A 24,687-nucleotide genomic window follows, 5' to 3' on the forward strand; every position below is an offset into this window, starting at 1 on the left:
TGCCTAAAGCAGGTTGAAAGGCACTTTATAAATGTGACCATTTACCATTTAATTAAGTGAAAGAAACTACATTTAGGCAAAAAAAAGGGTAAATTGACAGCCAATAAGTAGTGCAGGTTTCATTTATTAATAAAAAATTAAACATTCATTAAAAAAAAAAAGATTCCTTGATTGAGACAAAGTAATTGATAACAGCAGCTCTACTCATGTAAAATATATTATGAGGATTGTAAAATATATATAGTCATCATTTTTGTTTCTTTATAAAAGACCATTATCTCTTAAAAAACTTACCAACTAACTTTTTTTGTCTTTTGTGTGACCTGCAATTTCACTGTGTGTTTATTAGATCAATCATATATATATTTTTCATTTGTGGCCCTATTTTCAACATAGAATCACAATATTTGTTATTGTGCACGAGAGGACAATATAAAATCCTAATGTATTGCAGTACTTGTATTGACCACTATGGCGCACTTCAGCATTTCTTCCTGCAGTACTTGTATTGACCACTATGGCGCACTTCAGCATTTCTTCCTGCAGTACTTGTATTGACCACTATGGCGCACTTCAGCATTTCTTCATGCAGTACTAACTTTTGCCAGAGGGGGAGCTCCAGAGTAAATAGTGTGTAAAATTCAGGGGAACAAAACTCATTTTTCTAACATTTTGAGGACTTTCCCTGGAAAGCACCAGGGCAACTTCAGGAACCCTCCTTATGCTTTTTTTACTTTAGCAAAGTGAGGACAGGCCAAAATGTCCTCACTTTGAAAAATTGTCCTCAGTCTGTTGGTCTAAAACTCGTTGATGTCCTCACTCTGTGGGTCTTACAAGAACACACACACACACACACACACACACACACACACACACACACACACACACACGTGTGTGTTATTGTATTTTATTTAATATTTTAATTAATTTGCTATTACTTTAGTCCATTTTCACTTGTTTACTGTGTTGTTGTTACTTGTCTATAAATTTTGTACTGCTGTATCACACACACACACACACACACACACACACACACACACACACACACACACACACACACACACACACACACACACACACACACAAACACATATATATATATATATATATATATATATATATATATATAGTGAGAGAGAGGGAGAGAGCAAAAGTAAGGTTAGGTTGCTATAGGCAGAGCCGGTTCTAGACATTAGGAGGCCCTAGGCAAAATTCATGTTGGAGGCCCCCCACCCCCAATAAAAAAAACACTTGAAACAAATATGATTCCTAACCTTTTTATTTATACAACATTTAATTTTAAAAGCAGTATATTTTTACTTACACAGTACATAAGTTTGGACACATTACTATTAATGTTTTTGAAAGAAGTCTCTTATGCTCATCAAGCCTGGATTTATTTGATCAAAAATACAGAAAAATAATATAGTGAAATATTATTAAAATTTAAAATAAGGGTTTTCTATTTTACTATACTTTATATTTATGTGATGCAAAGGCAGCTGAATTTAGTGTCAAGTGATCATTCTGATTTATTATCAAATGTTAGAAAGGGTGCTTAATATTTATTTTATAATCTGTGATGCTTTTTTTCAGGATTTTTGATTATTAAAAAGTTGTTTTAAAAAAGTATTCACTATCATTTTTTATATATTTAACACATCCTTGCTGAATATTCCTGTTTTTTTTCTGTATTTTTGATCAAATAAATGCAGGCTTGTAGAGCATAATAATAAACTTCTTTCAAAAAACATTAAAAATAGTAATGGGTCCAGACTTTTACCGGTACTGTATGTACATATTAATCAAACTTTATCTAAGGTAATCTCTTTTTTGTTTAATGAAGATGTTATTGTTGTTATTTTGCTGTTTTATTCAATTTATTCACAGTTCCAGAATCCCACTTCAGTAAATGAGCATTAGTGCTTTTATATTGCATTGCTACTTTATATATGCTATACACAAATCAAGTGGAAGAGAAAGACACGATCGCTACTGAGCAGAAAAAAATGGATAAAGTGATATTATTGGCGTATATGTCAGGGTATAATCTAATCATCAGCAGAATTTAGAAGATAGACCCATGAGATCCTTTATTTGAAACATTTAAAAATGTTGTAGTGTGTTGGCTTTTTAACTTAGAATACAGACGTCTTGTCTTTTAATTTTGTAGCTTTTTTACTAGTCAGCTCCCGACGCGATGTTATTCATTGTACGCGCAAATTCAAAGCGTCGCGTCTGGGCACGTTAATGACGCTCGCGCTCTTTTAAACTCGTAATAAAGCGGTGAATGATTTTTCCAGAAATGACGCTGATCTACAGTACAAGTTTATATTTAGAATACATTGCAATCACTCAAAAATAGATGACGACAACTCACACACCTGCATTTTGAGCTGTGCTTCTTTGTGTGCTTAGGCTTTTGCCTCGCAGCACCTGATGGATGCGTTCGTTACACATACTTTTAGAAGCCGGCACCCGTTTTGTAACGGACACATTAATTGGTTTAACTGCAGTAATGTAACAGTCTATGGTGAAGATAAACATCGTCACTATTTTTAGTTAATTGATAAATATTGAAATAAATTGTAGATAGGACATTTGTACATTATTATTTTTATTTTTATTTGTCCCTCTATCTGGGCCCCATCCCGCCAATCGGGCCCTAGGCACGTGCCTAGTTTGCCTTTGCGTTAATCCGGCTCTGGCTATAGGGTAATTGCTAGTTTGTTCTGGGTGGTTTAACCTACATATTATATCCTCTATTCAGTATATCACTTGGGTTACTCCTTCTGTATAAGTCTGGGTTTCTTTTGTCTGTTTTATCATCAGATCGAACACTGTCTCTGTCTGTCTGTCTGTCTGTCTGTCTGTCTGTCTCTCCAGCGGTATGTCGTATGAAGTGAAAGTAAACAGGATAGGAGAAGCGTGAGTGTGTGTGAGCTCCGCTGCGTCCCGTCTCATGGTTAATGATCTGTTATCAGCGGGCAAGTGTTTGTTCACACGAGTGTGACAACAATCACACTCCGCTTAAACGCAGAGATTCACACAAAAGGTGCAGTACGGAAGCTGGAAGCCAATTAAAATCAAACCCAATGACGCGCGGTGGGCAGTGAATGGTGGATCTGTGTGTGTCAGAGCCTTAATTGTGGAGATCAGGTTTTCATGCCACCCTTGCATAACTGGTGTTTGCATCAGGACCAAGAATCTGACTTATTTCCACAGTTCTTTCATGTTATCAAATAATGAGATGAAGAGGTGAGGAAACCTCTTTAACAAGCTTCTTGTTCACAAAGTTTTCGAATCCAGTCTATTCTTATTCATGTTGGTGAATTGTAAAAATACAGACATATACAAACTTTTATTTACAGTATATGGTGACCACTATGAGATAAGGTGGTGATTTATTAGTATTTTTATCATTTTTTTGGTTCTCTCACTTAGATTCAGGGTATGTCAGACACACTTGTGGAATCCATCAAATGTCCTAAGACTTTAAATCAAAATGTTGCTGTCTCTGCCAGGAGTCTCACAGCTCTTCCATCGTGACAGTCGTCCAGAGCAAATCCACACCGAAATACTTCAGTGACCACACAATCCAGGTTTTACTGTCCCAAAGATAAACCCATGGGGTTGAGCTGAAGACGAGCTCAGCTTTACTCCATCAGCCGGGACTAAAGACTCTGATCTGGAAAGATTTAGGGCAGAGAAATGATCTCTGATCCTGTTGTATGTGTTCTGCCACTCGATCCAGAAATATCAGAAAAGACTCTAGGACGAATTCACTAAACTAGTGAACTCTTGTGCGCTATTGGATTTCCACACAAACACCTACATCTTATCCACTAAATTATCCACAATCCATTTGAAACACATTCAATTTACCTTAGGTATGGAATGTGAATTATTCACATAAATGAATGTTACTTGCCTGGTGCAAATGCAATCATTTATAAATCAATTATTTTAAAACCCATATCGATCTACCACTAATCTGCATGTTATCAAGGATTCCGTTTGAATATTTTTTGCCTCACAAAAATCTTTTTTATTGTCAAACAGTTTAAGGAATGTTTTTACTGTTTTTACTGTTGGTTTTACTTTCCTTTTTTTTTCTTTTTTTTTTTTTGTAATGCAAAATGATAATTTTAGCAGAATGTCTCTTTTTCATACACTGAAAGTGAATGGTGACCCGGGACTGTCATGATTTTAAAATGACGCCATAAAAGTAGTCTATACGACTTGAGCTATATTCCAAGTCTTTGCAAGCCATACGGTAACTTCGTGATGAGAAGTCCTTTTTGACCAATGATCTTCTTTGACACAGCTTTCATATCTCATTTGAGAGCTCATATCTCAAGGTTTGATGTCAACGATGACAAATGTCACTGATTCTTATGTCTCGTGACTTCTTGTGAAACACCAATTATTATTTTTGTCTGAATCTCTTGCAGCAATGATTTCTCAGTTAATTTTTGCTCAGTTTATTTAATCTCTGAGTTTAATAAGCATTAATTGTCATATAACCTTGTAGTTCTTATTTGACTGAATGTCTCTTTTCACTTTTTGCAGCATTCAGTCGTGCTCCGGTGCCCATGGCAGTTGTTCGGCGGGAGTTGTCTTGTGAAAGTTACCCAATCGAGCTGCGCTGTCCCGGCACGGACGTCATCATGATTGAGAGTGCAAATTATGGTCGGACTGATGACAAAATCTGCGATGCCGACCCTGCGCAGATGGAGAACACCCGCTGTTATTTGCCTGATGCGTACAAGATCATGAGCCAGAGGTGAGACACACAAACACAATTAGGCCAGAATCATGCATTATATATTGCAGATCAGAAGTTTATACTAATTAAGATGTTTTAATGGTTTTGAAAGAAGTGTCTTAAGCTCACAAAGGATCTGTGGAAACCACAATACATTACATTATAAATGTGTTTACTGTCACTTTTGATCAATTGAATGTGTCTTTGGTGAATATAGTTTTTAATGATTTATATTAAATATATATATCTTACCTCAAACTTGTAAATTGTTGTGTATCACAGTTTCCACAAAAACATTAAGCAGCAAGAAACATTGGCAATAATGAGAAATGTTTATTGAGCAGCAAATCATCATATTATAATGATTTTTGAAGGAGCATGTGACACTGAAGACTGGAGTAATGATGCTGAAAATTCAGCTTTGCATCACCACATAAATAAATTACATTTTAAAATATATTCAAATTTCAGTTTTTTTAATGGTAATATTTCACATTTAAAACATTTTTTTGATCAAATAAATGCAGCCTTTGTGAGCATAAGAAACTTCTTTCAAAAACATAAAAAAAGTCTTGAATTTTTCCAAACCTTTCACATGTGGTGTACATGTACACAAACACAGCTATGATGAGTTTTTGCAATGTAGAGTTTTAAAAGTATACGTTGTGCTGAATTTTAGATGTGTGTTGTGTAGGTTTTTGCCTTAAGTTATGAACTGTCCACTGACACATTTTGCAAATGTGTGAAATTGGGGTTGCGGAGCTGAAACCACTTTTGTACTTCTGTATATTGCATCAAATCTTTTGGGCCTAGTGTGTGTGTGCATTAAGGCTCTTTTTTTTCTGTGTGCTAGTTGTTTAGTTTCTTCCCCAGTAATGTCTCATGCTACAATTAGAACAGGGAACATCCCCTTGGAGCAATCTGGGTTTAAGCGCTCCACTCAAGAACGCAGTGATGTTGGTAATTAGATATCGGATACCTTAGAAATCCTCAGGTCCATGATCAAGCCTTCAGGGGTTTGAACCTGAAACCTTTGGATTAGCTTCTGCTGCACCACTGTGTGTGTGATACACTGATGCAGATTTGGCTTATTAAATCCTGCTGTGCTGCTCTCTCTTTTTCCCGGTCTTCCCTATCATTTTCCTCAACATTTCACGCGGCTTGACGCTCATCACACCTCGGCAGAGTGGAAGAGTCCGACAGACCGAGATCAGAGCGTGGTGTGTCTGTAATTGTTCCTCTGTGTATCCTCAGTTCTGTTGTTGAAATAAATTAAAGCAGCTGCTCAGCAACACAGCAAGATAACAAACAGTAACTGTGTCCATCTAGTGCAGAACAATGGTATTCTTCTCCACACCGAACCTCTAACCTCGCGCACATAATCATGTTAAGTGTGGGGAATTTGAATAGAGAATTTTTAAGTAGAGGGTCTGATAGAGTTACAATGGATGTTGTTCAGAGTTTGATTAAGGTGTCATAGAATTATAGTAAAGTCGTAAAGATTTAATAGAGTTACAGTTACGTAGAGATTTAGTAGATGGTGTCATGTACAGTTTTAGTATAGTATGTTGCAGTGTTTTAGTACAGAGTATGTTGTAGAATTTCACTAGAATGTGGCAAGCAGAGTTTCATTATATAGAGTTTCAGTATAATGTGTTATGTAAGGTTTTAGAGAATGTGTGTTGTAGAATTTTAGAGTAGTTTCATTCAAACAGTATCAGTGGAATGTATCACAAAGAGTTTTATTGGAATTTATCATGTAGAGTTTCAGTGGAATGTATCGAGTAGAGTTTCAACAGAATGTGTTATGTAGAGTTTTAGAGTTTATTGTAGAGTTTATATGTAGAGTTTCAGGGGAAAGTATCAGAGTTTTAGTGGTATGTATCACATAGGGTTTCAGTGGAATGTGTCATGCAGTGTTTCAGCAGAATGTGTTATGTAAAGTTTAAGAATATGTTTCTGTATAGTTTCTGTATAGTATGTTACATAGAGTTTCAGTGGAATGTATTACAGTGTTTTTACATAGAGTTTTAGCAGAATGTGTTATGTATAGTTTTAGAGTATGTTGTAAAATTTCAGTATAGTGTTACGTAGAGTTTCAGCGGAATGTGTCACATAGCGTTTCAGTAGAATGTCACATAGCGTTTCATTAGAATTCCACATAGAATTTCAATAGGATGTCATGTATTTACATAGAATGTCACAGAGTTTCAGCAAAATGTGTCACGTAGAGTAGAATGTCACCTAGTTTCAGTAGAGTGTGTCATGTAGAGTTTCAGCAGAATGTGTTGTCCTGTCACACCACATTAAAGAGCGTGAAAAGGACATTAATTGTTTGATAATTTGAAAGCTAGAATTTTTTTCATATCAGAAGTACCAAAGCACAAAGCTTGTTGCGGTTATTGGATGGTTTGTTACAAATAACGTTTAGTGAAGTTTCGTTCACGCATCAAAAGGTGAAAAAAAAACTAAAAAGATCAGTCTTGGGATTTAAGAATCAATATAGGTTCATCAAAATGAAGATCAATTAATATTGAGGAATCAATATTGTGAATCGCTAGTGATCCCTATCCCTAGTGAACAGTGCATGTAAATTGAGTTGTTGTTAGGGATTGTTTTGAGGAATCCAGTAGCGTGAGCTGTTCTTCTGCGTCTTACAGCCTCATTAACATGCAAAGAGATGAGAGGAGGTAAAGCTCACCTCCAGAGAGGAAACAAACTCAAACCCTTGGATCCCAGTAAGCCTGAGAGAGAGAGAGCGAGAGCGAGAGCGAGAGCGAAAGTAAGGTTAGGTTGCTATAGAACATAAAATCTTTCACTATTTCATTTTACATACAAAAATACCCTAAAAATTAAGATGGTGTAATCAGTAAGCAGGGAAAAATCAAAAACAGCACAGAAAATAATCAAGGGACCAATTACAAAGAATGAACTACACCTATGGACAGTGGCCTTTATTTGCACATGCTTTATTTGCGCATGATTAGGTATCTGATTCACTAAAGAAAATACTCACACAACGACACAAATGTTCCAGGAAAAACTGGGCTGAGTTTGAATGGCAAAATCTCTTTTAAATAAGGAACATTTTACTGTTTGCTTACTGTGCTCAGTAATAGTGGGATTTTAATGGCCAAACAATTAGAAACAAGTATTATCAAAAAATAAACAATGCATTTTATTGATTTCTATAATTTCTATCCACAATACTAAAATTTGTCATATATTTGATTGTTTTCTATATTTTCTGTTATTGCTTTCACAATTCTGAATGTTGTCATGCAGGTATAATGAATATAATTTAATAAAATTGAGTTTAATGGAATAGAATTGAACTGATTTTAACTGTTGGAAAATGTTTCTCAGACTAGACATACTCATATGGCAGTCAATTCTGGTATCCTCTATAGTGCTGCTTTTGTGCTTTTTGTCTTTCTGTTTGTCTGGTTATTGTCAAGCGCTTAAGATCAGATTTTACGTAACAAACCGCATTCTGAGGGCAGCGTTATCCAACTGATTTTTTTTTTTTAAATAGCAAATAAGATTTCCTTTTGCCCACATCTGTGTCATATTATCATTGCTTGTGGGCTGAATTTTCCCTTTGTCTGTCGTTGTGTGCTCTGTGACTGGCAGAGGTCCTTGGGTTCTGAACGCACAAGGTTCTTGCGCGAGTAACCTGATAGCTCAATTCGGAAGCGCTACTCTTCGTTGTGTGGAATTTTGCCCTCGTGGGAATAGATCTGCTTTTCCGGGCCGCAAGCCACCTGTCTGCTCGCTGGTGCAGCTTCAGTCATCTCACGCAGACATGCACACACAGCTTCTATCCAGAGGCAACAGCCATTTAAAGCAAACTCATTGTTTCTATTATGTTTATACAGTATATATATATATATATATATATATTATATATATATATATATATATATATATATATATATATATATATATTCAAACAAACACAACAAGGCAGGGAACATGGAAGAGAAAAAGAGTAATCCACAGAGCAGCCAAGAAATCCAAAACCAAGAGACATGAAACCAAGGAGAATGCTCAGAATTGCAGTGTAACACTAAACAAGACTTCACAGATAGTGAATGAGAGAACCAGGCTCATATGGGGTGAGCTAAACAAGATAATGAGACACAGGTGAATGTGATAATGGATGAAGAGTCCATTAATGTCCGATACACTAAGGGCGTTTTTCCACTGGGTTCGTTTGCTGCGGTCCGAACCCGAGTGCGCTAGTTCCCGGCGCCCCCCGCAGCGTTGGTCTGGTTTCACACTCAATTAGTTGTATCGAACCCAGGTGCGTTTGCAGTGATCTTACGTCATCGCAAACGCACACGAAAAACGCATGGAGAATACAACTCGACTGAGCATAGCTGTAATTTGTCGGGTTTTTTTGGTGCTATTATGCACAACATAGTGAGAGACAACTACGTTTATGTGCATTACATGGTGTAATTCAGCACATATCCAGGGGACGCCGTGTTTCTGCTGCTCGTAGAAGATTTTTTTGAATGAGGAATGTTTTTTGAATGAGATTTGTATGAATTTGAATGAGGCACCTCACCTCTTCAGTGTCCCACAACATTCCCCTGCCACTCATTTAAAAAATAAAAACATGACTGTGATAGCCTTTAAGATTGGTCTGATTTCTTCAAGCGTTCGCTATGTTTTTTTTTAATTTCACGAGTTCACACTTACAAATAAGTCAGATAGAATAAATGCGTATTTGGCGTGCTGTCCGAGGAGAGGGCTCCGGGCTCGGTATTTGGCCCGAACCCAGAGTACTCCCCCCGTATTCCTGGCTGTGAAAGAACAAGCCAAGAGTGAGGAGTCGGGGTGGTGGAGGGATGCTGAAAACTGTCAAGGAAGTTAGGTGAGTTGACAGAGTGAATATATATATATATGCTTCCTCTCATGCTGATAGTGTAGACATGGTAATTGTTTGATGAGTTGATGAATTGACTGATTGCTTGATTATTTGAACGTGCTCCTCCCGAACTTTGTTAATAAAACATCATATGCGTATCTTCAAGCGTTTACTATGTTTACTATAGTAACGGTTAGCGCGCATAGTCTTTTGCATCACAAACAGAAGGCATTCAAACATGAACGCGATTTAAATTATTTTATTTTGGTTGTCTTGTGTGAGGAAACAATGATATCGACAGTGATACGCATGCGCGGGATACTATACTTCCTGAACAAGCGCGCACCCGAGTCCGTGTTGCTTGCACATTAACGCGAACCACACCACGGTTCGGGAGCAACCGAGCTCAGACCACCTCCTCCAGGTAGTCTCGGGTTCGGTACTCTAGTGCGCACCCGGGTCCGATGACAGCGTTCACATTAGCGATTTTTCATGCGAACCGTTCCCCGGTCCGCACTAAACTGCCAGTGTGAAAGCGCCCTTAAACCGGACTTTACTATAATTCTATGGCACCTTAAACCTTACACTAAAACCGGACTCTTCATCCATTATCACATTCACCTGTGTCTCATTATCTTGTTTAGCTCACCCCATATGAGCCTGGTTCTCTCATTCATTATCGGCAAAGTCTTGTTTAGTGTTACACTGCAATTCTGAGCATTCTCCTTGGTTTCATGTCTCTTGGTTTTGGATTTCTTGCCTGCTCTGTGGATTACTCTTTTGCCCATGTTCCCTGCCTTGTTGTGTTTGTTTGAATAGACTGCCTGCCTGTGTTTGACCTTGCCTATACTTTAGATTACGTCTTTGGATTACCCTGTTCAGTAAATACTGCATTTGGATCCTCAACCTTCTTGTCTCGGAGCAGTTTGTGACAGATATATCATTGAGTGATTTTTCACAGTTTAGAAGCTGTGTGTGTGTGTGTGTGTGTGTGTGTGTGTGTGTGTGCGCGTGTGTGTGCGTGTAGGGTACTGGTATTCTCTATGTTATGGGGACCAAATGTCCCCACGAGTATAGTAATACTAGTACATTTTGAACTTTTGGGGAAAATTGTTTTGGTCCCCATAAGGAATGCTTATAAATCACACATAATGATCTTTAAAAAAAATCTACAATAGCTGATGGGTGTGCTATGATGGGTAGGTTTAGGGGTAGGGTTAGTGTAGGTGGATAGAATATACAGTTTGCACAGTATAAAAAACATTATGGTTACTCACGTAACCCTGGTTCCCTGAGATAACGGGAACAAGCATTGCGTCTGCTTTTAGCTGACGCTTATAGGGAAAACTCCTGTTTTCTCAGAATTCTGAAGCCTGATTGGTTCACATCTGTGCAGTTGAACAGACAAATGGCCCACCAGAATGGGTGGGGTTGACTGCCTTTAAAGTCACATAGAAACGGCACTAGGTAGCATGACTCGTACACGTTATCTCAGGGAACCAGGGTTACGTGAGTGACCATAACGTTCTCTTTCAATACAGTTCACTCGCATTGCGTCTGCTTTTAGCTGAAGCTTATGGGGAACTAGCACCAGTATAAGGAGAGGCTCGGACATGGACGGAGCCTGCTACACGATCCATAAGTGTCTCAAACTGACAACACCCATGCTTGAAGAGCAGGGATGTCCAGGTTATAAAATCTGATAAAAGTGGACGGCGAGGACCACCGGGCCGCTACACAGATAGCTCCGATAGAGATTCCTGACTTCCAGTGGACATGACAAGTCCACTGCCTTATAAGCCAGCGCTATAGCGTCCACAATCCATCTGGATGGTCCCTGCTTCGAGACCGGAATCCTTTTCTGCAGCCTCCGAAGCAAACAAACAGATGCTCTGATTGCCGAACCTAGCCAGAGTGCTCGATATACTCTCTCAAGGCCCTTATGGGACAGAGTGGATGAGGTTAATTTCACCTATGTTGTAAATGGGCTGGAGAGCACTTTTTTTTTGGCCTAAGGTTTGGGCCGAAGTCAATGCAGGAAGGTTCCACAGATAGAGCCTGCAAATCACCAACTCACTTGACTGACGCTAGAGCCAAAAAGAGGGACCGAAGGTCGGTCGTCTCGGGTAGCTCAAAGGGAGGGCCTCGGAGAGCCCTAAGGACTGTAGAGAGGTCCCAAGATGGGACTGAATGAGGGCAGGGAGGATTCATCCTCCTGGCCCCTCTGAGAAACCTAACTACCAGGTTGTGTTTCCCAGTCGATTGGCCAGACTCTGGTGCGTAGATCGCCGCGGTGGCTGCCACATACACTTTAAGTGTGGAGGGGGTGCGCCTGCCATCCAACAGCTCTTGCAGAAACGTGAGAATAGTTATGATCTCGTATTTAGCAGGGGCTGATTTCCGAGCTAGGCACCAGCTAGAGAATAACAGACCATTTCGGCACCTGCTAGAGAATAACGGACCATTTCTGAGTGTAAAGGCGCCACATGGACGGGGCCGTTGCCTCTGAGATCGTTCTCATGGCCCCACAGGGAAAGTCTGACGGCTCCCGTTGAGTGGCCAAACATGCAGTTCTCACAACTCTGTTTGGGGGTACCGAATCATCCCCTGAGCCTGAGAGAGAAGATCCCTTCTCAGCGGTATTGGCCATGGGGGTGCTGACAGCAGCTGGATCAGTTCTGGGAACTAAAGCTGGTTCTGCCAGCGTGGTGCCACCAGAAGAACTGAACATTTCTCCTCCCTGACCTGATTAATAAGGTCCTTCGAGAAGACTGTCTGGCAGTGGGAATTCTCTTTCGTCGTGAAAAGAGATCCACATCTGCTTGACTGAAGGTGCGCCATGTAATCGTCCACCTGGGGGTGGAGCCTAATGAGGTAATGAGGCCCAGTAGGCTTTGAAACCTCTTGAGGGGAAGAAGGGACCCTTCCCTGAATGAGGCTGCCATGCTCCTGATTTTCAAGGCGCACTCTTGAGAGAGCCAAGCCTGCATTAGAGCTTAGTAAAATAACACCCCCAGGAATGAGATGCATTGGCTGGGGAGCAGCGTGCTCTTGCCAAAATTGACCCTGAAACGCAAGTTCTCCAGACTGCTGAGGAGTAGGCATCTGTGGGCACATAGCTCCTGTCTTGACTGGGCTAAAACTAACCAATCGTTGAGTTAAGATTCCCATCTGTCTCAGAGTGGAAAATAGCATCGTCTACACGCTTCGTAAAGGTACGCGGAGCCTGAGAGAGTCCGAATGGAAGGACGGTTGATTGGTAAGCCACCCCCTCGAATGCAAATCTCAAGAACGGTCTGTAATGGGGGACTATCTGGATGTGAAAGTAAGCGTGTTTTACTGATATAAAGCAATACCCGGTGCAAATATGCACAAGGATTTGTTTCAAAGTTAACATTCTGAATGGCGTCTCATGAGGGCATGATTCAGACATCTCAGATTGAGAATGGGTCTGAGATCGCCATTTTCAAGGAAGTAGTGGCTGTAAAAGCTGCGTTCCATGGGACACTACAGTGTGAAAATGAATGTTGAAATACGTAAAACAAAGGGTCAAAATTTTAGGGTCCAAGTCTCACGATTAACTTGCTTATTATTAGGATATTGGCTGTTTTCTAGAACTTATAAAGCACATATTAATGTATTATCCTGCTTAATCCTACCTACTTTTGCAAACTAATATTTATTTGTTTGTTAGAATTTTGCTAAATCTGTACAACATTTGGTATGCACACTGTGTGAAGTGTCCCTGTCAATAATCATTAAAAACATGTTGAAGTTTGAATTTAACATACAGTAACTGCCAGAGGCCAATAATGTAGGACTTGGCCTATTTTAATAAAACAGATGTAATTTGAGAATAGAATAATTAATTTTAATGACATTTGATAAATACATGTAAAATCACACTCTAAAGTAGTGGTTCTCAACTGGGGCAGTACCGCCCCCCAGGGGAATCGTTGGAAGCAAGATTTTTGAAAGGGGGGTGTTCAGATGTTAATGGGGGGATGTTCATGGGGGGCGTTCACAAGTTTACACCAAAGATCCAGGCAAGACAAGATTAAACATGTAATTACTTGCAAAATAATTACCTACAACATTCTAAAATCTGCCAGTTTAATGCAACATGTAAGCTATGTATCGTTTCTTTTGCAACAACTATTTTTCCAGTCATAGACCAGCACTCAAGCACTGACTAGATTCCAGCGCTGACAAGAATCAGCATTCACATGCTCAAAAATGTTTCGCGCTGACAACAATCCAGCGCTGACTAGAATCACTTCTTCAAACTTCTTCAAACGATGTGGTCCGGCTTTCTCAAGACAACTGAAAATTTGTCTCGACAAACTTTTTAATCTACACGCAACAGAGGAATGTAAAGTTGACAAGCCATTACAGTTTTTCTCAATTGCTTAAACACTATAACCAGGCTTTTGAACTAAAATTTCAAAACCATAACGCCATTTATCAAAAAGCACACCCATTTCACTAAACTATAAACACTATTCCCTGTTTTGACACATGAGTCAGATTTGACGAACTTTCACTGCAAAACTCTACACACAAATCCCTTAATTTCTCATTGCCTTGACCATGTTGTCATGTATAAAGCACTAGCATTCAATATTGTTCACTCAAGTCAGCACAGCTTCAGCTCAGTTAGCACACAATTACCCAGGTGGAAACACTAAGAGTCAAAATTTAACACACATCAATCAGAACCTTCAATAGATAAAAGGGCCCAAATCAGTTTATTGCGTTTTGGAACAATGGATCCAGAAAGACATGAAGGAAGAGGGATAAGAATGAGGAGGAGGAAGGGCAAGGACAAGAAGACAAGCAGTCTCAGATGAAATTCAAGCCACTCTAGTTGCCCATGTCTTTATCAATGGTTTGACTATGAGGGAGGCTGGGCTACGAGTAAGGCCAAATTTGAGTCGCTTTACCGTCGCCTCGAGAGCCTTCAGGGAGGAGTGGTGGCAAACAAAATCACTGAATAAGAGACAAACATTTCCAATAGTCTTTGATGAGGTGTATTTTCTTGCAAAAAAAGGCCAGCAGTCGTACAGTCACACAGAGTGGCTGCAGAGTGTGACAGTGAAGGGAGGGCATCCTTTCTCCTTTATAGTCTTGACTACCAGAATGTTATCTTTCTAGGCAAATGATGGTATTTCAACCATATGTGGAACATTCATAGACGTGTTCATCATATTGTATCCTTGAGTGGAGGCCCTCCTGTCACGTCCAACACTCTTTACCAGTCCAAAACAATTCAAATTCCATATTAGAATATGGTTTGTGTGTGCTCTTTTACTGTCAAATGTTGGTCACACACATCTTACTGTAAGTAAATATAAATAAAAAAAATAGAGGAGAGAGTAAAAAAAAAGAGTAAAAAAAAAAAAGAGTAAACCAGTAAAAAAATATATTTTTGTGTGTGTGTTTTCTGTGTATGAATAAAAATGTGCCAATGTATCCACTGGTTGTGTCTTTTGTGTTCATCATGTGAAAAGGTTTGTGAGGGGGGAACCACAAGCAACATAACTTACCAGTTTTGGAAATGTTGTTTTGAATTTATTGCACCAGTGTGTTAGACTATGTTGTAGTGTGTGTGATTTTGAGGGCTTGTGTGTCCTGTCTGAGGGCAAAGTTTGGTTTTTCAGCAAGAGTGAATGGTTTTGAGTGTAGAGCTTCATTTTGACCTGAAAATAGGATGTTTGGGGAATTGGGTGAGACGTTATGGATTTGTGTTTATAGTTTTGAGAATACGAGGCATAGTTTCAAGAAATGTGTTTAAGCAATCGAGAAAAACTGTAATAAAGTATTGACTTAAGAACCACTTATAAATTTTCAAATATTTTCAATAAATCATGTTCCCTCCGGCGACAAATTTTAAAATGAATTAAACTAAATTCTATTTATTAGGTAAAACTTTTACATTTTTAGGCATTAACTAATGCCAATGCCTAATGCCAAAATGTTTTGTTTGCTCATTATAAAATAATTTATAAGAATGCTTCTTGTTTGCTGACTGGCTGTTCGTGGTACAGCTGCTGTTAATTAAATTTTTAATGTCAAATTTGTAACCGTTGCATTTTTTGGATGCAAGCTCCTCGCTGATTGGCTGCTATTTGCAATAAGCCACATAATTACATTTTGAATGTCAAATTTGTAATTTTGTTAACACTGATATACACTGATAAATAGGCTAATATCTACTTAGGATTACATTTTTGCTCTCTGGGAAATTGTGATAATAATATTCCCACTGTTCAGTCAAATCAAATCTGTTATTTGGCTTTTAGTGACATTCTTTTATATGAAAGCTGCAGACTGTAACCTTTGGCGCTCTAGTGGTAATTAACAAAATTGCAGGCGTCTTGGTACTGTGCAGGTACTGTGCTACTCCACAGCGGTGCCGAGTCCTGACTCGAACCAGTCAGGGGCCGTTCACATATAGCGTTTTATGTGCGTACAAATTCATTATTTCAAATGTAGGCATGTGGCAAGCGCACTCATAATAGAAGTCGGTTGAAAACAAAACATTAACTTTTCAGAATGCCGCAAGTGCACAGCAGGTCATGTGACAAAAAAGGGACCTGGATAATGGATATATATATATATATATATATATATATATATATATAGAGAGAGAGAGAGAGAGAGAGAGAGAGAGAGAGAGAGAGAGAGAGAGAGAGAGAGAGAGAGAGAGAGAGAGAGAGAGAGAGAGAGAGAGAGAGAGAGAGAGAGAGAGAGAGAGAGAGATTTTTTTTCACTGACAAGTGAGTTTAGATCAGTTCACCGGGCCATATGAGTCATATGCAGGGCCGGCTCTAGCCCTTTGGTTGCCCTAGGCAAGATTGAGTTTTTGCGCCCCCCCCCCCCCCCCCAACCCCGCTCTTTATAAGAAATAAGAAAATTGATAAGTGTCAAGCCTTTATTTGTTATAATTTTGATGATTATGGCTTACAGCTTATGAAAACCCCAAATTCAAAATCACAGAAAATTAGAATTGATATGAATTGATATGTCATAAGCTGTAAGCCATAACAAAGTCTTGAAATATCTCACTTTGCATGTAATGAGTCTATATAATATATTAGTTTCACCTTATAAGTTGAATAATTGAAATAAATGAACTTTTGCACGATATTCTAATTTTTCGAGTTTCACCTGTAGTCACTCCAACACTTCAACAAGCAAAATATTACTTAAATGATACACTCTAATAAATTGCACATACAAAAATGCTACAAAGAATGTTCATTGATGAACAAACAAAAATGCTCTAATAGTCACTCCAACACTTCAACAAGCAAATTATGACTTGAAGAATCAACTGTAAATTGTTTATACACAAATTCTACAAAGAATGTTCAAGGATATTTACCAAATTGGATTAATTTAAGCAAATTATGACCATTAAACTGGTTTAACTATACCTTCTACAAACAAATATGCTATTATGGATAATGTATGTACCACTACAAAATTAAAATATTTAAGTTCTTTTAGTTCTATCTCAAATAATAAAATATTAACAGTTGTTTCTGCCATTTTTATTCACCTTCAAAGTAACTATAGCTAGCAAACTATAGCTTAGTGACAGCAATGAAACGTCCAATATTAGGTGATGTAGGCTACAATACTAAGTAAATTTATTTCATTGGACACCTTAATAGCTAAGATAAGAAGACTTACTCTATACTGAGCTTTATTTTTTATCTTCTTCCTTTCTCCGTTTTCGTCCCTGTGCACCAGAGGTTTAGACCGCTTCATTTTCGATCAACGCGCCAGCAGCTGAGCACTTCCCTAACGTAACGTAACGCAACCCTCCCGCCACCCGCCAATCCAGAAATGGTCGACAAAAATCATAAATTCAATCTAATAATCAGGTTGACAAGTAATTAAACGTGTGGTTGAGGGGGCGCCCTTTGCCCTTTGATCATGTTTAATAAACATGTTTTATTTCGCATTTCGTTCTAATTTTATGATTAATATGGGAAGTAGATAGGGCGACACTAGAGTGCGTCCGCGCCCCCAACACATTTGTCGCCCTAGGCAACCGCCTAGTTCGCCTATAGCAATCGCCGGCCCTGGTCATATGCAAATGTATTTGTGTGACGCCACAGATCCTGCAATATCAAAACAAGCTGTTTTCAGAGCTTGATTAAATATAAATGCTTTGTTTATAATGAGAAGGACGTTTTAAGCTATGAAACTTGCATGATGTTTTTGGTAGAAAGATCTCTTATATGTCAAAAGATCAAGGCCAATTTGATTTCTTATGTCATGACCCATTTAATATTTCTGTTCTACAAAAAATCCTGAACAAGAAGTTTTCAACCAAAAAGAAATATTTTGAGCACCAAATATTGCATATATTTGCATACTAGAATGATTTCCGAATTATCAAGTGACACTGAAGACTGGACTAATGATGAAATAAATGCAGCCTTCTTAAAGATAAGATACTTTTTTTTAAAACATAAAAAATTCTTACAGAAACCAAACTTTTGGCTGTGGACAATTCTCGATAAAATGTGCAATATGCAGTAAAACCTTTGGTAACACTTAAACAAGGCAAATATTACAATGCATTTTAACTTGGTTACACCAATTTATGAAAATATATATTGCATCATAATGTACATTATGAATTCCTTAATAATGCATTACACATAAAAGGCCCTATCATACACCCCGGCACAATGCGGCGCCACGCGCAAGGCAAGCGTTAATTGCTAGTTTCAGCCCAACACAGTTTTCATTTTCACGTACTGGGCCACGTTGTTTAAATAGCAAAGGCATTTGCGCCCATCTGTTCGCCCATGGGTGTGCTGGTCTGAAAACGAGTAGTGTTCAGGCGCATTGTTGGCGCGTTGCTATTTTGAGGCAACTGAAATAGACCGCAAATTTTTTTTGCAATATAATAAAGGGCGCGTTAGTAATGTGAGCCTATATGCGGGTCCACAACGTGTGTACACTCTGTTTATTAAACACACAGGGACGCGCAGCAGCACACAAACATGCCTAATATTAAAAATAAAAGGATTACAATGTAAAAGATTATTATTGTGTACATAAAGATATGGGGGAATCCGGCTTGTCCCGTAGATGGTCAGATCCGTTTCCTCTCTGGAGACGCGTTTAGTCTTTCTGCTTGAAAATTCTGCCATGTAAATAGCGAATCCGCCATGGCGTGAGTGCAGCTGGCTTTTAAAGGGAATGGGAGATGACACTCTGATTGGTTTATTGCACGTTATGCCCAAAACACACCCATTACTCATTAAGAGAATAGGGACAACACTTTAAGACCATTATTCCCATCGTTAAACTAGCAAAAGTGGATTCGGACACAACCTAAGTGCACTTGTGCTGTGACCTTTAGACTATGCGCATAGATCATTAAAATAGGGCCCAAAGGCTTTAGGTAAAGTGTAACCAATTTTTTTCATTATTACTGATATGATGCCGAGACATTAATGTGTATGTGTATTTTCCTGAAAAGTGTAACACTGACCCCATTTGCAAAATCTTTATGTTTTATTTATTTGAGCATCTCAACACGACCACAATTAATAATGTGAGTTTGGGAAACTTTAAGAAGCATAAAACCAAGACCTTATTTATGCAGAAATATCTGTCTGTCATGAAGATTTGGCTTGTCTTTAACAGTCAGTTCCAAATATGTTGTCACCTACTGCAGGTTAATGACAACACAAAACAACATTCACAGCGCATTTAATTTCTATAATGTAACATATTTCCAAGTGAAAGATTATTCAGTGGGATATAACGCATGCTGTCATTCATCATATGCAGCACAAAGTGCTCTCACTCAAGAACTCTCAGTATAAACACAATATCAAAGTAGATGAAATGCCCTCGAAAGCAGTAAAACTGCTTTATACCAGTGGAGAGGCTTCTCATCAAAATTGACTTCCTCTCTGTGTAAAAGTATGTTTCACTATGATGTCAGTCGACGAGAGCAGTTGAAAGCCAAATGCTTTTCAATCGCATGCTCTTACGCATTATATGCATATACAGTGATCTCAATTAAGAACTCTTAATAGTCAGGAGAACACAGTAGTTCATGCAACACCATTGAATCCATTCTTACTGAACTGCAAGTTGTACCGTCAACATCAAAAATCAAAACTGACTCCTTTTTTACTGTCTAAAGTCCCAGTGAATTGGCTTGATTTGCTGCAATGCTTATGATGTGTAGTTTGAAAAGGTTGTAATTTATGTTACAGATGCCTCTTCTACTCATCAGTGCCGTTTATGATGTTGAGTCTTCTAAATGTTTGCGATGTTTCATCTCCTCCATAGTGCTTTAAAATACTTCAGATTCTAGAGAGCATTTAATTGGACTGAAATTTGGTGGTACAGAGAAAGTTTTGAATGCATATATCTTCTAAGCGCAAATTTTGTCATTGGTTTGGAGCTCACTAGCTAGATTGTAATCTTTGTAACCTTCTTCTTTTATTTTTTATTTTTTTTGCTGATGTCACTTAGTCTGCACAGATGACTGGATAACCAATAGGCTAGCTACTTATGATTAGCCATTATTTAAAGTCCCCCTGTAGTCAATAATTGTATCCCTTAAAACTCATCTTTTATGACCAAAATTACATTTTTTCCTCATTCCTCGTTCATTCCTTGAAAAAAAATTCTTCATGCCTTAACACTAGAAGTACCAGAATTCCATAACTACTAGAACTGCCGCGAATGGTCATTTTGACCGCTAGATTCCAAACTCTATATCTTTAATGATAAATACCTAATTGAGAGATTAATGCATTTATTGTATTAGGATATCTTTTAAAAACAAAACAACACCAAACTGTACATTTAAACAAGTTTAATTATACATATATAAATAATAATGTCCGTAGATGTCCTGAACAAAATGACGGAGTAACCTATGTTTTCATGTTTACACTGTTCGATCGCGCCCACGCCTTACACACACACACCCACACACACACACACATACACACACACACACACACACCATATTTCAGCATTGCAATCTTGACATCGCAGCCTGTTCATTATAGCCATAATAAAATATAATAATAAAATAGTCAACCTAACATATAAAACTTTAAAAGTAGCCTACAATTCGTACCATTTTTGCACAGAGGATGATGTGAAGAGAATGATTTTTTCTGTCGATATTGGAACGTGAGTGAAGTACAAAGCCTATAATAAAGCATAGTTTACCATTCAAATATATCGCATTTTGATTCTAATTAGAGAGTTACGTGAGCCCAACGCCGCTTACTTTCACTTTCGCTTGAAAGTAGCCTATTTCATTTTGACTTGTTTATAGTTATTATTTCATTCTTGTTCTGTTCTGAATATCATTACATTTAAATGATTTGTTGTGGAATATGTTTTGTGTATTTTTTACCACATTTTATTGTTGTGTATATTGGTATATGTATAATAATACCGCAAAATTCAGTGCGGTCAATCTGACCGTCTATGGCCGAAATAGGTAAATATGTTAATTTGTTTTTTTTTTTTGCCTTATGTGTAATTTATATGAAAAACATTTTAAATGAAAATACCGACACTTTTAGGAAAAGTCAGGTACCAGCAGGATTTTATTTATTTTTTCAACAAAGTTATTGCAGATATAAAATTCAAAACGGTCAAAATGACTGCCATGGCAGTTCTAGTGTTAAAATAGCTTGAATGTAACTCTGCACCGTTGCCTAATTTAGTGGTTCTATGAATATGTGAATTAGCCCCGCCTCCACTCACTCACACCGGCTCAGAGATCCACTCGTTGATGATCACACGTTCACGTGATTGGTTAAAAGGTAGTTTGTGACGTCAGAAACACCAGCGATTTCAAACCGTGTTTTTTGAGACTGTAAATTAAAACTATAAATTCTACAAAAGTGGGCGTAGCGGAGTAGAGGTGGAGGGGGAAGAGGGGAGACAACACAACAACGGCTTCTGATTAAGACTCTCATTGAGTGGAAGCATCAAATCTTCCCTCAAATTCACACTGCAGTTCACCATTACATGCAGCAACATGAACATACATTTTGCATGGTTTTGTAAGCTCACCATAAATGAACTCAAATATATATCCTGTGACAGCTACAATTTAAATCACAAATAAAAGCACAGCTGTTTGAAACACACTGTTGCATCTTTAAAAACTTTTGAGGCTTATTTTCTGTTTTTTTTTTTATAAGCTCTTTGATGGTTATGGGCTGTAAAGACTGGTTACAGTGTGGATGAATCACATTTGTGTCGAAGACTCAGGATCCATGGAAGACAACTTATGCAATGCAGAAACTCTTGCAAAGCGAAAACAAACACTAATTTTTGATCCATTAATGCATCTCTCACTTGCTGTATATGCGATCTCACTGTTTGAAGCGGATGGTAACATATTCTTCTATGACATGTGACACGCATAACTGTTAGAATAAACAAGAAAATATAGTTCAGAGTTTCATGACCCTTTAAATTGATCGGAAATGACCGGAACGACATTTATAATTTTACAGAACATTTCTATAAAAAAAAAATATGCTGTTCTTTTGAACTTTCTATTCATTAAAGAATTATGAAAAAAAGCTGAAGTTTGATGGACAGAATCAGAATCTCTCTCTCTCTCTCTCTCATACACACACACACACACACACACACACACACACACACACACACACACACACACACACACACACACACACACACACACACACACACACACACACACACACACAAAATGAGTCGAGGCTCAGTCTTCCAATTACAGCAATGTTTCACCAGACTCTAAACATTGATGGTAGTACTGCTCAAACCCAAACTTCAGGCCTCATTACAAACTAGATCTCTCTCTTCATCTATTTTTCATTTATTTCAAGTCTAATTTACTCGTTAAATAACTGTACAAGTCATTTAGAAATTGTGCTTCACATACATTAGCAGTTATCTTATTGAGTGTATGCTTGTGTGTCTATATTTGCATGGGTGTTCTGTATAATTGATCTGTTTATTGATTGAAAAGTTAATTACATGATACACTGATTAATGAATCAAATACTCACAATTAACTTTTTCCTTTCCTTTAACTTTTTTTTTGAAAAAAAGTTTTCAAAATCATTTTCACAAAAGTTTCATGGCCACCAGAATATTTTGTTATATAAATATCTGAATATGCAATATATCAAAAGAAAGAACAGACCCTCTGCTTTTAAACAACACCAACAAAATATTTGATTCTAGCTTCATGCATTCCTTTTTTATCAACACTTGAATGTGAGTAAGTTTCATAAAAAAAGCAACATTTTGAACAAAAAGAAAATCCTGTTTTTGTCAAAGACTACATCTGGATGGGATTCAGGACAATGATCAAAACATAGATGAAGTAGATCGAGTCCACCAACTCCCCTAATGCTTCACAGTCCTGTAGCTCGCCCTCGGTCGAAATTTTATTCAGTAACATTAGGCAGTTTTGATTTATATGCTGTTTAATGTTGATGATCGCGTGAGGTTTTACATATGCATATGATTATGATATTGCTTGTTTCTGCTGCTTCTTTCTTCTTCCTGTGTTTTGATCAGGAGATTATGTACTCTTTCAGAAGATGCCTAATAGTGCCCCCTAGTGTATAACATTGGAAACATGGAAAGCTGGAAATTTTTGTCAATGGCGGGGAAATAGTTAATAGCATATATACATCTTTGATGAGAAAAATAAATGATTATAAAATATTGTGGTAACACTTCACAATAATATTCTATTACATTTGCATGACACAAACAAAATCTGTCAAATGATTACAAAATGAATTGCATGATATGCTGACTAATTGTAAATCAAGTAGGCCTAATTGTAATTTATTGCATATCAACAGGAGCATTTCCATGGTGTTTTTCACCGGGAGTCATTTAAAAGTTCAAATGAACAAATGACATCATTCCTTCCTCATCTGCCATTGTCGGATGTTGCAGGCCATTGGTCTAGTCGGATCTAACCGTAAATCATTCAGCAGATGGTCTCTTTTCACTCCAAATCAACTCGTCATAATAGCTATTACTGTGTATGAAAACTTCTGTTTATGATATACAGTCCATCATGAGCAATTTCATAAAGTGGAAGCACAAAATCTATTTCAATCTCTCTGATCAAGACATATGTTTCACATGACTAACACAATCTTATTCTCTCTGCCTTTTATCCTTTGTTTTTAATTGGCTGTGGGAGTAAAAATACAGAAACGTGTTTGATGTTCTCCCCTTTTCCCATCCGTTGCTTGTGTCTCCCTTCAGGAGAATCAAGTGGGCACCACTTCCTCCCACAAAGCCCTCAGTATAGCGTCCTTCATCTCCCTGCGTCCGTCTCTCTAGAGATACTGTGATTATATCATCGCTCTGGTCAGGAGGGCACAGGAGGAATTTAACTCCAATGAAGTTGACATGATTTATTTAACTGTTTTCACATTTGTGTGGATGGAATGCGGCTGGTACCGCGCTGTACCTCCTGCAGGAACAGGAAACAGCTGGCTGGTGTCGAAGCGTTTCATTGGTCGATGAGGATTGATGGCTTGTGAGATTGTGATGTCCTGTGAAGTTAAGCAGTTAGTGTGTTCACTTTTTCTGTCATAGTGTTTGTTTTGTTATTTGTTGGTTTGCACGTTTCTTTTTTTCTTTTTACGTTCTCTCATATCTATTATTTTGGTAACTCTTTACAATAAGAACACTTAACATTAAACAACAATGAAGAAAATAAATGATATACAGTTTTTTTTAATGTTGTGATTCATTTCGTAGCTGGTTGGCTTGGTTCAGGGCTCTTTAAAGGGGTCCTATAATGCCCTTTTCACAAGATGTAAAATAAGTCTCTGATGTCCCCAGAGTGTGTATGTGAAGTTTTAGCTCAAAATACCCCACAGATATTTTTTTTAAAGCGTGTTAAAATTGTCGCTTTTTGAGTGTGAGCAAAAACCCACCAAAAACTTGTAGCCTTTTATGTTCAAACCGGAGTCGGACAAAGATGTAGAATGCAACA

The 24,687-nt window shown here is 37.9% G+C and overlaps 1 protein-coding gene across 1 annotated transcript in view; it reads left to right on the forward strand.

Annotated features, from left to right (window-relative positions):
* Positions 1-24,687, forward strand: part of LOC308687291 (adhesion G protein-coupled receptor L3) — a gene marked incomplete at its 5' end in the record, with an annotated part of 274,566 nt that overhangs the window by 69,857 nt on the left and 180,022 nt on the right. The window contains one exon of the mRNA XM_081359704.1: positions 4,573-4,786. Coding sequence (XP_081215830.1) covers positions 4,573-4,786 — 214 coding nt within the window. The remainder of the gene's footprint in view (positions 1-4,572; positions 4,787-24,687) is intronic.

This window comes from Scardinius erythrophthalmus, assembly GCF_964197995.2.
Source record: "Scardinius erythrophthalmus genome assembly, chromosome: 2".
In the NCBI taxonomy this organism is placed as follows: Eukaryota; Metazoa; Chordata; class Actinopteri; order Cypriniformes; family Leuciscidae; genus Scardinius; species Scardinius erythrophthalmus.